Source organism: Mobula hypostoma, chromosome 1 (genome assembly GCF_963921235.1).
Source record: "Mobula hypostoma chromosome 1, sMobHyp1.1, whole genome shotgun sequence".
Classification (NCBI taxonomy): domain Eukaryota; kingdom Metazoa; phylum Chordata; class Chondrichthyes; order Myliobatiformes; family Myliobatidae; genus Mobula; species Mobula hypostoma.
The window spans coordinates 68,988,184-69,001,119 of record NC_086097.1 but is presented as its reverse complement, the minus strand read 5'-3'; the positions used below and the strand labels follow the sequence as shown (position 1 = coordinate 69,001,119).

Sequence of the window (12,936 nt, the reverse complement as noted above, 5' to 3'; positions counted from 1 at the left end):
TTTAAAAGTGTACTAATTGAAGTTCTGTCATTTTGCAGAGTTGGAACAATCTTTTTTTATGCTGTGTGCCAGGAAACATTTCAGTCCTTTGTATAATGGATCACTTGGGGTCTAAGTATTCTATTTGGCTTTTGTACGCAACAATATCTGTCAGAGTCATGCCCATAATCACCTGCATGTGTTTGCACTTAACAAAGTTTCTTTGAAGTATATTTATTCTGAAGCCATTATTGCAGTAACTTGCAACACAGCTGATAAACCATCACCTGCAAAGCTGCAGTTCATCCCTGTCATCTGTCTCCTGTATTTTTACCATTGGTAGCTTCTATTTTTTAATTCAAGGAAGACACATTTGGAAAATGAGAAATATATATCTACGAATTAATTCCTGGTTGGCAAACAGCAAGCATTGCATAGATTGATGGACAGGACAGAGTAACAGGCTGGCATAGACCACGTGGGCCAAAGGCTCTGTTCTGGGCTGTAGTGCTCTCTGACTCTATAACCTATCGTAGTCAGATCGGCTTCTGAAATATAACTTTGTGCTACTGATCTAGAGTGAATTTCTAGGCAATACTGTTCCTTATATTTGTGGAAAACTTTTTTTTCGTTGTTTTGAATTTAGAGTCATAGGGACATAGAGAAGTACAGCACAGAGAGGCCCTTGGGCCCATCTATTCAATACCGAGCCATTTAAACTGCCCACTCCCATCAACCAGCACTGGGACCATAGCCCTCCATACCCCTACCACCCGTGTACCTATTCAAACTTCTCTTAAATGTTGAGCTCGAGTTCACATGCACCATTTGCGCTGGCAGCTTGTTCCACACTCTCATGGCCCTCTGAGCGAAGAAGTTGCCCCTCATGTTCCCCTTCAAGTTTTCACCTTTCACCCTTGACCCATGACCTTTAGTCCCACTGAACCTCAGTGGAAAAAACCCGGTTGCATTTATCCTATCTATACCCCTCATAATTTTGAATACCTCTAACAAATCTCCTCTCAATCTTTTACGTTCCAAGGAATAAAGTCCTAACCTATTCAATCTTTCCATGTAATTCAGGTCCCCAGCAACATTCTTGTAAACTTGCTCTGTACTCTTTGAACCTCATTTATATCTTCCCTAGTTAGGTGACCAAAACTGGATATGATACTCCAATTTAGTCTTCACCGATGTCTTACACAACTTCAACATGACACCCCATCTCCTGTACTCAATACTTTGATTTATGAAAGCCAATGTGTGAAGAGCTTTCTTTACGACCCTATCAACCCGTGCATAATTTACTGTATATCCTTGGTATTTCTGAAATACAAAAGTGAAATGATAATATGAATGCTTCCTAGCTTTATGTTTAAATCACTGAGCTGATGTTCACTCTAAACATTCAAAGTTGGTCAGAGTGCCACATGGCACTCCAAATAATTTGATGCACGGTATTGAATCAAAGTCCTTTCAATTGCAAAAGCAGACTGGGAGATGCACAAAAAGCAGGTGTTGAATCTAATTATTAGTGGAGTGCAGACGTTGTATGTATTTGCAATATTTATGAACTGTACAAGATCCCAAGCACAAGGGGACCATTGCAGGCATGTAAAAGATGCTTGCACCGAATCTAGCTGCAAATTACCTGAAGATTAATGAAAGTGTTTTCTATACGATGATCATGAATAGTAAGTGGATCAATGCAAAAAAATCCAACAATTGGGATAAATGATATTGTAACTTATTTTCTTTCCATGCCTGCAGGATATTTGTGAAGATATTTCTGATCACGTGGAGCTCATCCATGCCCTGCTAGAGACGGAAATTTCACTGAAGCTTCTGTCTTACTCAGTCAATATTCTGGTGGACATCCATACAGTTCAACTTTTGTGGCATCAGCTCCGTGTTTCCGTCCTTGTGCTCCGTGAAAGAATCTTACAGGGTCTTCAGGATTCGAACGGAAACTATACGAGGCAGACTGACATTCTTCAGGCTTTCAGTGAAGACAGAAAAGAGGTATTTTTTTTGTGAGCATTCATTTATTTAATTCCAGTTTTAATCTAATTAGGAAGTTTTTACCTACTGTACTAGAGAAAGAGATTGAAGTTTTTGCCGTTGGTTTTACTTGAGATTTGAGTTATGGATATAATAAAACATGCAGCTAGAAAGTGTTCAGTATAAATCTGCAACAAACCAAGTCATCGCATCAAGGAAATGGTATTGCAAACTATTTGTTGTGTTGGAATTTATAACACATTACCTACACTTTAGGAGATCTTCAGAACACTTTTTTTCCAGCAGACATTTAACATCTTAACTTGAAAAATTAAATATTGGATTATTAATGAACAAAACATCAGGCAGCTTCCACAATAGATGAATTACCTGACCCACTAATGGTAAAGGTGAATATTATTACTGATGACTCCTTCATTTTCTTGAGTGATGTTGGTGTAGCACTCATCCAGGCAAGTTGAAAGTATTCCATTGTGTTCTTGACTTGTGCCATGCAGATGGTTTTGGCATGTCAGGAACTGAGTCATTCACAGTACTCAGGGTACTCAGTTTCTGGCCTAGACTTGCAACCGTTGTACTCACATGGCTGGTCTGGAATGTCAATGGTGTGGGACTGGGCAATGATACTGCTGAAGATGGTGGAGCTAAGCAAGGAAATTTCATAACATTGCACTGCCTTGTTTTGATTGTGATAGATTTTCATTGTGCTGCGAGTTAATGTTACTCAGTTAGCTTTACATCACTTCAAAAGACAAAATATATGGTCGATACTGAAAATCTGAGATGCTCAGAAAATGTTGGAAATTTCAGCAAATTAAATATCATCTGTGGAGAGAGAGAAAGTCAATTAGCATCATCAACCTGAACCGCTAGTTCACGACATTGTCTGGCCTGCTTTGCATCTCCATCTCTTTTATAGCTTTTGTCAATCCAGCATTTTTTTTTTGTTTGTTACATTTTTGCTTCACACTACTGCAGGGCTATTTAGTGTCGAATTTTATGACCTCCTGTAAGTATGCAGTATATAAATTTTCCATGAAATCACTTTTTGCTCACGGAAAGCTGAAGGACAAGATTTCATCAGGGATACACAGAGGGAGGATGCCCATTTATGAGGAACTCTGCTCTGTGCCATCATTGCCCGCCTATGTGCATTCCTTAGAGTCTACACAGTTTTATTTCCCCTGTAACATGTTCTCAAGGCACTTCCGTTGTCACAGACTTGACTGTAAACTGCATCAGTACCTTGGTGTTACCAAATGATTGTTAAAGTAATTATTTTTGAAGATGTGTTGATTATAATCATTAGAGTCACGGACCACAAAATAGGCATTTTAGCCCACCTTGTACATGCTGACCTTTAAACACCCTTCCATACCAATCCACTACAATGCCATCATCTTTATACTTTGCTATATCTTAGAAAAGTTCGATCAAGTTAATCAGTAGTATTGAATATGGAATAGTTAGAAGTTTCCACAGATTTAGCATGTCCTTAGAAAAGTTGACAGACCTCTATACATGCTGATGAAGAGTATCCTAACTGGTTGCATCACAACCTGGTATGGTAACCCTACAACTGTCAGGCTTGGATAACTTCATTTACCACAACTCTGAATTCATTCAGAGGCAGGAGGAGGTGGGAGGAGGAGAAGGTGGCGCGACACAGCGCGCGCAGCCCTCTGGTGAAATGATATCGTATTTGTTAAATAGGGTACCGTGCACAATTCTGATTTGATGGAGACAGCTGTGAGAAGCACGGAGGAACATCTGGAGAAACTTCTGAAATGCCCGGTTCACTGCCGCTGCAACTGTGTGATTGAGAATCTCCAGAGGGAAAGCCCCAAAATGCTCAGCTTTGCCTGCTGATGGCGGCTGGGGCTGGGGTCGAAGCGCTCGGCAGAGATGGTGCTCGGTGCTCGGTGTCAGAGGGCTGGTCGAAGACTCGAAGTTTTCGGACTACTCAGAGTCGGACTGTGGTCGGGCATGGCAGGGAGAGTTTTCTACCTTCTCCCGTCTGCGTGAGATGTGGGACTTTCGAGAGACTTTGAACTTCTTTTACTGTGCCCATGGCCTGTTCTTCATCAAGTTATGGTATTGTTTGCACTGTTGTAACTATATGTTATAATTATGTGGGTTTTGTCAGTTTTTCAGTCTTGGTCTGTCCTGTGTCTCTGTGATATCACACCGGAGGCATATTGTATCATTTCTTAATGCATGCATTACTAAATGACAATAAAAGAAGACTGCGTGTCCTCATAATCTAATCTAACCTAATCTAATTCTGTGACCCCAGCGGACTCACTTTACAACTCGTGTTCTCAGTGTTATTTTTATTTATAGTTGGTGTTCTTTTGCACATTGTTTGTTTGTCAATCTTTGTTTATGCATAGTTGTTCTTGAAATTGTATTGTACTATTGAAATTATCTATTGATAATAAATTGATTTTGAACTTTGAAATTACTTATTAGCCCACTCAATACCCAATCAAGCTATGAAATTTTTCAATTGATTTTTTTAATCTTGAAGACATATTTTGCTGAAAATCGTGAAATAATATGATATTTATAGTGCAGAAAGAGAACATTTGCCGCATCAGTGCCTAATCCTAATGGCCAGTGGATCACAATTCTTCCAAGTTACTCGAGATGTGGAGATGAGTGTTTCTGCTTCTGCTTCTACGAGTGAAAGAAGTTTTCCTCATCTCCTCATCCTTCCACTAGTTATGTTATTTCCATCCAATTCCAACCACCCCTCCCAATGTCCCCACCCTTGAGTTCCCCAGCCAAGGGAATTCGTTCTCTTTTATTTACTCTTTCTAGACCCCCCCTTGACTTAATCACCCATTAAATCTCCTTTCTTGGCTTGTGATAAAAACAAAACTCCCCAAGTTATCCAGTATTTTGACATTGATAAACTTTTCCAGCCCTGGCAAGATCCTCCTGAATTCCCTCCACACCTTCTGCAGTGCAAACACATTTTTCCTGTCACGTGGTGACCATAACTGTACTTGAACTGTGGCCTAACTTCTGTTCTATGCGATTCTAGGACAATCTCCCTGCAGGTATATTTAATGCTTTGGCTAATAGAAAAAAGGATCCCATGTGACTTTTTAACAAGCATATCTGCTGGGCCTGCTGGATTTCAGCCTCTGTGGATATACAAGATCCCTAAAGTCCTCTGCCCCGACCAATGTGCTTCCATTTATCATATATATTCTGTTCACTTTTGCACCACCCAGATAAATTAAACATATATTGAATTCATTTGCTGATTTCCTGCCTAACTGACCAGCACATCAATATCTTCCTGCAGCCTGAAGCTTTTCTTCTCTTGACCTTGTTTTTTTTTACATCATTTGCAAACTTTTCATCAAGACATTTACAGTTAAGACTAAATCATTACTATTTGTCACCAACAGCAAGGGACTGACTGAGTACTGAGAAATAGCTAAGGATCAAAGCCAGTGAATCAGTTTTTGAGAGGCATAAATTAGCAAGGAATCAATCCCCACAAAACACCACTGGCAACTTGTCTTGCATTAAGTACAAAATTTATGCACAACTTTCTCCTCACAGGTTTCTGCAAGCTTTCATTTCAATGCAGAAGATTGGACATATCCTTGAGGAAATATTATTGGGAAATTTTTCATGTTTGGGTCTGAGATTAGGTATAGGTTTGGTTGATATCTGATGAGGAAGACACAATTTCAGTAAAAAAAAGGTGCTGGGAAATTTATGATGCTGTTGCCTGAGCTATGAAATGCCTACCAGGTACAACATATCCACTGTTTTGATGACCTCCTCGAAGTTTAATTGAATTTGAAGGAGAAGACTCAGTTTTCTGAAGCAAAATGATCCGTTAGTTAAGTGATGTTCTCTGTATAAGTGATCGAGTATTACAACTAATTATTTTGTTAAGCATTTTTCCCATTAAGGAAGTCAGGCTAATGGGCCTAAACTTCATCAAATACACTTAGAGGCCACTTTATTAAGTACAGGAATTACCTAATAAAGTGAGTGTATGTTTGTAGTCTTCTGGTGCTTATCCCATCCACTTCAAGTCTCGACATGTTTTGCATTCAGAGATGGTCTGCTGCACATCGCTGTTGTAATGTGTGAGTATTTGAGTTATTGTCACCTTCTTGTCAGCTTGAACCAGCCTGCCCATTCTCCTCTGACCTCTTTCATTAACAAGGATTCTTTTCCCAACAGAACAACTGCTCACTGGATTTTTTTTTTTGTTTTTTTTGCAACATTCTCTGTAAATTTTAGTGCGTGAAAATCCCAGGACCTCAGCAGTTTCTGAGATACTCAAACCACCCCATCTGGCACCACCAATCATTCCATGGTCAAAGTCACTTAGGTCACATTTTTCCCCATTCTGATATTTGGTCTGAACAATAACTGAATCTCTTGACCGTGTCTGCATGCTTTTATGCATTGAGTTGTTGTCACATGGTTGTCTGATTAGATGAGCAGATATCCAGGAGTACCCACTGAGTGCATATATTCCTTAATAGATATTTTTACTGTTTCTGTCATGAAATAACAGCGTCATATATTTTGTGACGATGTATTCGAATCAGAATTATTATAATTAACTTACTGTACGTCATGAAATTTGTTGTTTTGGGTCAGCAGTACAGTGCAAGACATAAAAGTTACTATAACTCACAAAATAAATAATTAAATAGATAGATGAATAAATAAATAAATAGTGTTAAAGAGGAATAATGAGAAAGCATTCATGGGATCATGGACCATTCAGAAATTTGATGATGAGGGGAAGAAGATGTATATAAGAATTAGGATGAAGAACTCAGGAAGGAAAAATAAATCACAAATTCAGCAATAGTTATCTTAAACTGAAAAATAAAAGACAGGAAGCATTGTGAATTTTAATACAGACATGAGGTATATGCATTTTTCTCTTTCATTACTATACTCTGTAAATCTTGCATCTTGCATAGCACACTCTGCAAAGCAAATCTGCTGCTCATCATAAACATATACATCCAATCAGTGATGGGAAATTAGTTACATATGTTGCACACTTATATAAAGCAGATAAACTGATAGTAATTAATTTACTCAAAGCAGTTTAAGAAAGCCTGAGAGAGAAAAATACAGTAGCTAAAGAATGGAAAACTCTAGATCTTGCTTGATTGCAAATAAATGTCTTTATCTTTGTATAGATACACTTGGCAATGAGATTCAAAAGCATATGATTAAGATTGCAGAAGTTCAGTATCAAAATATGTGTTTTTCAATGAAGCAACTGCCATTAGTTCACGGCAGAGAAGATCTCACCAATGTGGTATTGGTTACTTTAAAAAGTGAGAGGAGAAAACCTTAGTGGGAAATCATTCCATTGAATAATTTTCCATGCTCCAGAGCCAGCTGCAGCCATGGTGATTTGAACCACCGGGACTCAATTAAATGCTTTCTGACTCATCCACACTGCTTCCAGGCACCTAAAGAAGACTGAATGACTTTCTAAAGATATTTCTTGTTCTGTAGGATGTCTGTGGCAAGGCTAGCATTTATCATCCATGCCCATGTCAGAGATGAGACATTGAAATCAAAGTAGGTGATCATCATTGGTTCAATGGGGAGTGAGGGGAACATTTGCTGAATACCACAACTGCACCTAAAAGTGAAGTGTCAACCTCATGGAGTTGCCACACAGGATACTATGTGTGCTGAACAGCATATAAAAAACACGCTCTGTCTGCCAGAGAAAACAGGATCTCCCAGTGGCCACACATTTTAATTCCACGTCCCATTCCCATTCTGATATGTCTATCCACGGCCTCCTCTACTGTAAAGATGAAGCCACACTCAGGTTGGAGGAACAACACCTTATATTCCGTCTGGGTAGCCTCCAACCTGATGGCATGAACATTGACTTCTCTAACTTCCGCTAATGCCCCACCTCCCCCTCGTACCCCATCCATTATTTATTTATATACACACATTCTTTTTCCTTTCTCTCCTTTTCCTCCCTCTGCCCCTCTGACTATACCCCTTTCCCATCCTCTGGGCTTTCCCCCCCCCTCCTTTTCCTTCTCCCTGGGCCTCCTACCCCATGATCCTCTCATATCCCTTTTGCCAATCAACTGTCCAGCTCTTGGCTCCATCCCTCCCCCTCCTGTCTCCTCCTATCATTTTGGATCTCCCCCTCCCACTTTCAAATCTCTTATTAGCTCTTCTTTTAGTTAGTCCTGACGAAGGGTCTTGGCCCGAAACGTCGACTGTACCTCTTCCTAGAGATGCTGCCTGGCCTGTTGCGTTCATCAGCAACTTTGATGTGTGTTGCTTGAAATTCTAGCATCTGCAGATTTCCTCGTGTTTGCGATATAAAAAACAATGTGGTCAACTAAGCTGTCCAACATTCTTACATCTAGTCATAAATGGTGATGGATAACTTAGCAACTATTAGAGGTGGAGATTTAAAGAACTTGAACGTTTGTGCTGCATGCAAGGTTGAAGTATTTCAGTTATGCTCAACATTTTGCTTCCTGGTATGATGCTACTGATTATTCCATTCTGTGGTTGGTTGCTAGAATGACCGTGTGATATCACAGCTGCTTAATACAGGTGTCATCAAAGCAGAAGCTCCTTTCACAGACATTTCTGAAACTTTCTCAGCATCTTTCTTTGAGCACAGCAGTGAGGGCTGCTGATCTGTCTCTGGCTGCAAATTCTCTTAACTCTGATTACTATCAAAGGTTAATTCTAGTTGGTATCATTAAACTTCGTAATAAATTGTGATCCAGGTCTTATTCATATTGCTGAGGTGACAAAAACTTCACACTTTAAATATTTTCTTCATATTCCTAAGAGGGCATGGTGTAATTGAAAATGCAGTTGTCACATGATTTAGATACACCTTTATGGTCTGTGTTTGAGTGGCCAAATATCAGTTTTTAAATTCCTATTTATATGTTATGTGGTTTTCTACAACTTTTTAAGGCACCAAGCCTTCTCATTTTTTTTCAGTTTCCATCGCACTTTGTGACTTAGATATAAAATCAGAAGGCATTGATTGTGCATTTGTTTACAGATTGTTCTGTGTTTGCAGACCTGCCTGGACTCACTGACTGAGGTTGATGATGCGGGCCAGCTGACCATTAAATGTTCAAAAGACTATTTTTCTTTGGATTGTGGTATCACTGCCTTTGAACTATCTGACTATAGTCCAAGCGAAGACGTGCCCTGTGACTCAGAGGCCAACATGACTTCGAGTTCAACGTCCAAGACTAAGTCAAGATCTTTTGGGCCTTGGAACTCGGATCCAGAAAGAGGCATTCCAGAGTTGGATTTGATTTCTGTTGCAAATGGTCATTCTACTCCCAATCCTGAGGAAGCAAAGGCTGATGAACATCAGCTGACCATCACAGGTCACCAAACTCCAGTGCAGGACATGAAGGATGCAGCAAACTCCAGAACATCACCTGTATCAAAAAATCATCCAGCCTTGTCTCAGACTCCACCTGTAGAGTGTACAACAATCCAAACTGGAATTAGTAAGAACTCCAAGATAATCTCAGATAATATTGCAGATGATTTGGAGACAAAGAATGTTATCCAGATGCATTCTTCCAGTGCAAACAGTATCCATTGTGAAAATGCAACACCAAAAAGAACAATTAAAGATTGTTTCAACTATAATGAGGATTCCCCAACACAACCTTCCTTACCTAAGAGAGCTTTGTACCTAGATGAAATTTCTAAAGATGACTTGGAGGTTAGTTGCTGCAGAATTTTAGCTTCTGATCTCTCCCACAAAGCAGAAATAAGCAGGAGTACACCCACCCTTCTTGATCACCCAGACAGATCCAAGCTTCATCTGGATTTGCCTTCATCCTACCCAAGTATTTCCAGTGCTGCTGTCAGTCACTCATATGATGAGTTAAATAAAGCAGGGAGCACAGAAAATGGATACCCTAGTTTGCATTTGCAATGTAATCTACGAAAGCCCCCGTTAAGCCCAAATAAAGTGCACGTCCAGCATCAAAGAAAGCCTTCACCAGTAAATAAATCATGTGACCTTCATGATCTCAGGCAATCCAACAATATATCTTTGAGAAGGCCCAAACAACAATCCAGCAAACCTTTATCTCAAAATATCAATTCTCCTGTGCACAAACAACAGAATGCCATTTCTGTTTCATCCAATCAGACTTCCTCATATCAAAAGCAACCAGAAGGCACATTTACAACAAAAAATTTCCAGTCATGCTGTGCTCCACATATCAAAGCTCTAGCTGGTGAAAATAATAATATTTCAGAACCCCTGAATTCAGATATATTGACTGATAATTGCAAGGACATTAATGAATCCATTTGTGAGTCCTTCAGGTGTCAGAATCAGGAGATTGGGAAAAAAATTAAAAGTAAGTCACCCATCAGACAAAGTTTGTATGAAGCAGTACCATCACAGTTCCCTCTTCAATCTTCAGATAGTGCGGTCAGGGCAGATTCTGCTTGTTGTAGCCCCGCTTTATCTTTGCTACAACAGGAAACTCAGACAGAGAACAGCTCAAATCAAAGTCAAATGGCTGAGAATGATAAACTTGACACTTGGTTTGGATCAAATGAGTATCTGGCTCTTCCATCCCACCTGAAAGAAACTGAAGTGTTGGCTTTAAAGCTGGAGAACTTGACAAAGCTGTTGTCACATTCACCTGAAGGTGAAGCACTTCGGAACATTGATGATTGGGAGCTTTCAGAAACAAACTCAGTGACTGAGGTAAATCCATCAATTCCTGCTGGAAGGGAGAACAGAAAATGGGTGCCTGTAACTGGAACTATTTCTCCAACTTCCTCAAGTGATATAGCTCCTTCCTTGGAGGACAGCATTGAATCAGGCCCACTTAGTGACATCCTGTCAGATGATGAGCCATCGGTACCAGAAGCAAGTGCTAAGCACCACACTATACGCCAGCCCTCACAGCATTGGTTAACAAAGATGCCCAAAAATGCCTTGAATGGTGCTTCTTCTAAAACAAGTCTAATTCAACAGCTGCAGGAAGATATTCAGCAGAAGCAGAATAACAGCATTGTGTGGGAAAAAATTGAGGTAAGGCAGTCATTTTTCTTCTCGAATTAAGTACTTTCATTCCATTTGTTCTTGTGAACTTTTATAGGTTCTCTGGTGAATAAGTATTACTGCTGACAAATTATCTCTTTCATTTTTGATCCATTCATCTCTGTCATGCCATTTCTGGCTATGCAAAGTGCAATGCTCTTTCTATTGCTTCTATTAGAATAAGAAAACAAAAAAAAACAGTGCCCTACAGAGTAACTTCATTTCATCTTTACAGGCTTTACTGCCATTGTACCAGCATCATTTTGCACGAGAATTGTCAGTCCTATGTCAGACAGTGCATGTGTCTGTTAGTGAGATAAGCCTAACCAAGTAAGAATATCTTTAATTATTCTTCACCCAGCTGTTTTGGGCAGGATGTTAATGAATGCTTTTTTTCTAGCTTTTATATAGTATGTTATATCTTAATTTCTGATTTGAACACAAATATTTCTAAAACACATGTGCACACAAAGCATTATGTAACAGTTTTGTATCACAAGTAGACTTTGTAATTTAAATTCTGCAAAATACCAATTTCTACTGCCGAACTATGCATATTCTAGATCTGCAGTTCAAGGAAAACTTGTGTTTTCAGCACCATCATGTGGCCTCAGCTGGCAAATGCAGCTGATACAGAAGGTCTGATTTCTTGCAGGTTAATATTACTAGACAAGTATTATGAATTTCATTGTCATGTGGCTGTTATGCCCAGTTGAGTAAAAAATATATTTTTCAAGGTTATGAAAACCAAATTAGGGCAGGTAACAGGTTTCTTTACCTAGTAGTTGACAAAAATGTGAACTAGGTGGTCAGGAAATGAATTTGCTGTCAAGACTTCTGAGATTATTTAAGGAGCAGCTGGATTTTGCATATGAAAAATGCAGGGCTAAATTCTGTTTGGGATATATAAAATAGGCTTAAGAGTCTTCTTATCCCTTTTCTTCTTGTGTGACTGTGTCGTACAAAAATTAATATTGAACCAATAAAGAACCTTACATTGCTTCTACTTTTTAAATTAAATAAAAACATATTTTGCTGGAAATAGATTTCTGAAGATATTATTCAGCTGATTGTCTTTTTGAAATGTGAGTTTAATTATTTTACATAAAATAAGTTCTTCATGTGAATAGTTTAAGTAGAATAAGTCACAAGTAAATCCTCTAATCTTCATGTTGTTATAATAAGTGAACTTAATGCTTCTGTGTCTCAGTGTGATGTGTACTTTAGTTTCAGCTTAATAGTTGAATAGTTAACGTTGGGGGAATTGGCCCAACAAAGAAATAGTATTCTTCATTCCAGTAATCTGCTATGAAGAGAACACATATATCAGGTTCATTCCTGGAGTTTTGCCAAAGCCAATTAAGTCAGTTTCAAAGAGGTATATCATTTCTCTCCTCTAGAAAGTCTCATTGCAATATCCTCATACTCGACAAAAACTATTACCCTTATCCCATTATTGAAAAAGGGCAGCAGGTATAAGCCTGGAAGCTAAAAGCCAGTGAACCATCAGTGGAAGGGAAATCATTGGAGAAGGTTCTGGGGGGGGGACAGAAATTATGTTCATCTGGAAAGACAAGAATTGATTAGGAGGAGTTAACATGGCTTTGTGTCGGGGAGATCATGTCTCACAAATCTGATTGAGTTATTTGAGGAGGCAACAAAGAAATTTGATGTGTAATGTTCATGTATACTATATCTTATGCTGTGAGTTTATCACGGGCATAGAAATTATGTAGGAAATTAAGAGAAAAGTGTGCAAAAACATGACATTAGTGCAAAAAAAGATACAAAGATACGATTAGAGACATATCCACCGTAATGCAAAAGGTGATCAGTTA

General features: G+C 39.0%; 1 protein-coding gene across 5 annotated transcripts in view; it reads left to right on the top strand.

The window, feature by feature from the left end:
• The window catches only part of akap6 (A kinase (PRKA) anchor protein 6), a 390,019-nt gene that overhangs the window by 111,588 nt on the left and 265,495 nt on the right, over positions 1-12,936 (top strand). For all 5 annotated transcript variants that reach the window (XM_063050225.1, XM_063050244.1, XM_063050217.1 and 2 more), the window contains 2 exons: positions 1,750-2,001; positions 9,089-11,089. In XM_063050225.1, the coding sequence (XP_062906295.1) occupies positions 1,750-2,001; positions 9,089-11,089 (2,253 nt within the window). The remainder of the gene's footprint in view (positions 1-1,749; positions 2,002-9,088; positions 11,090-12,936) is intronic.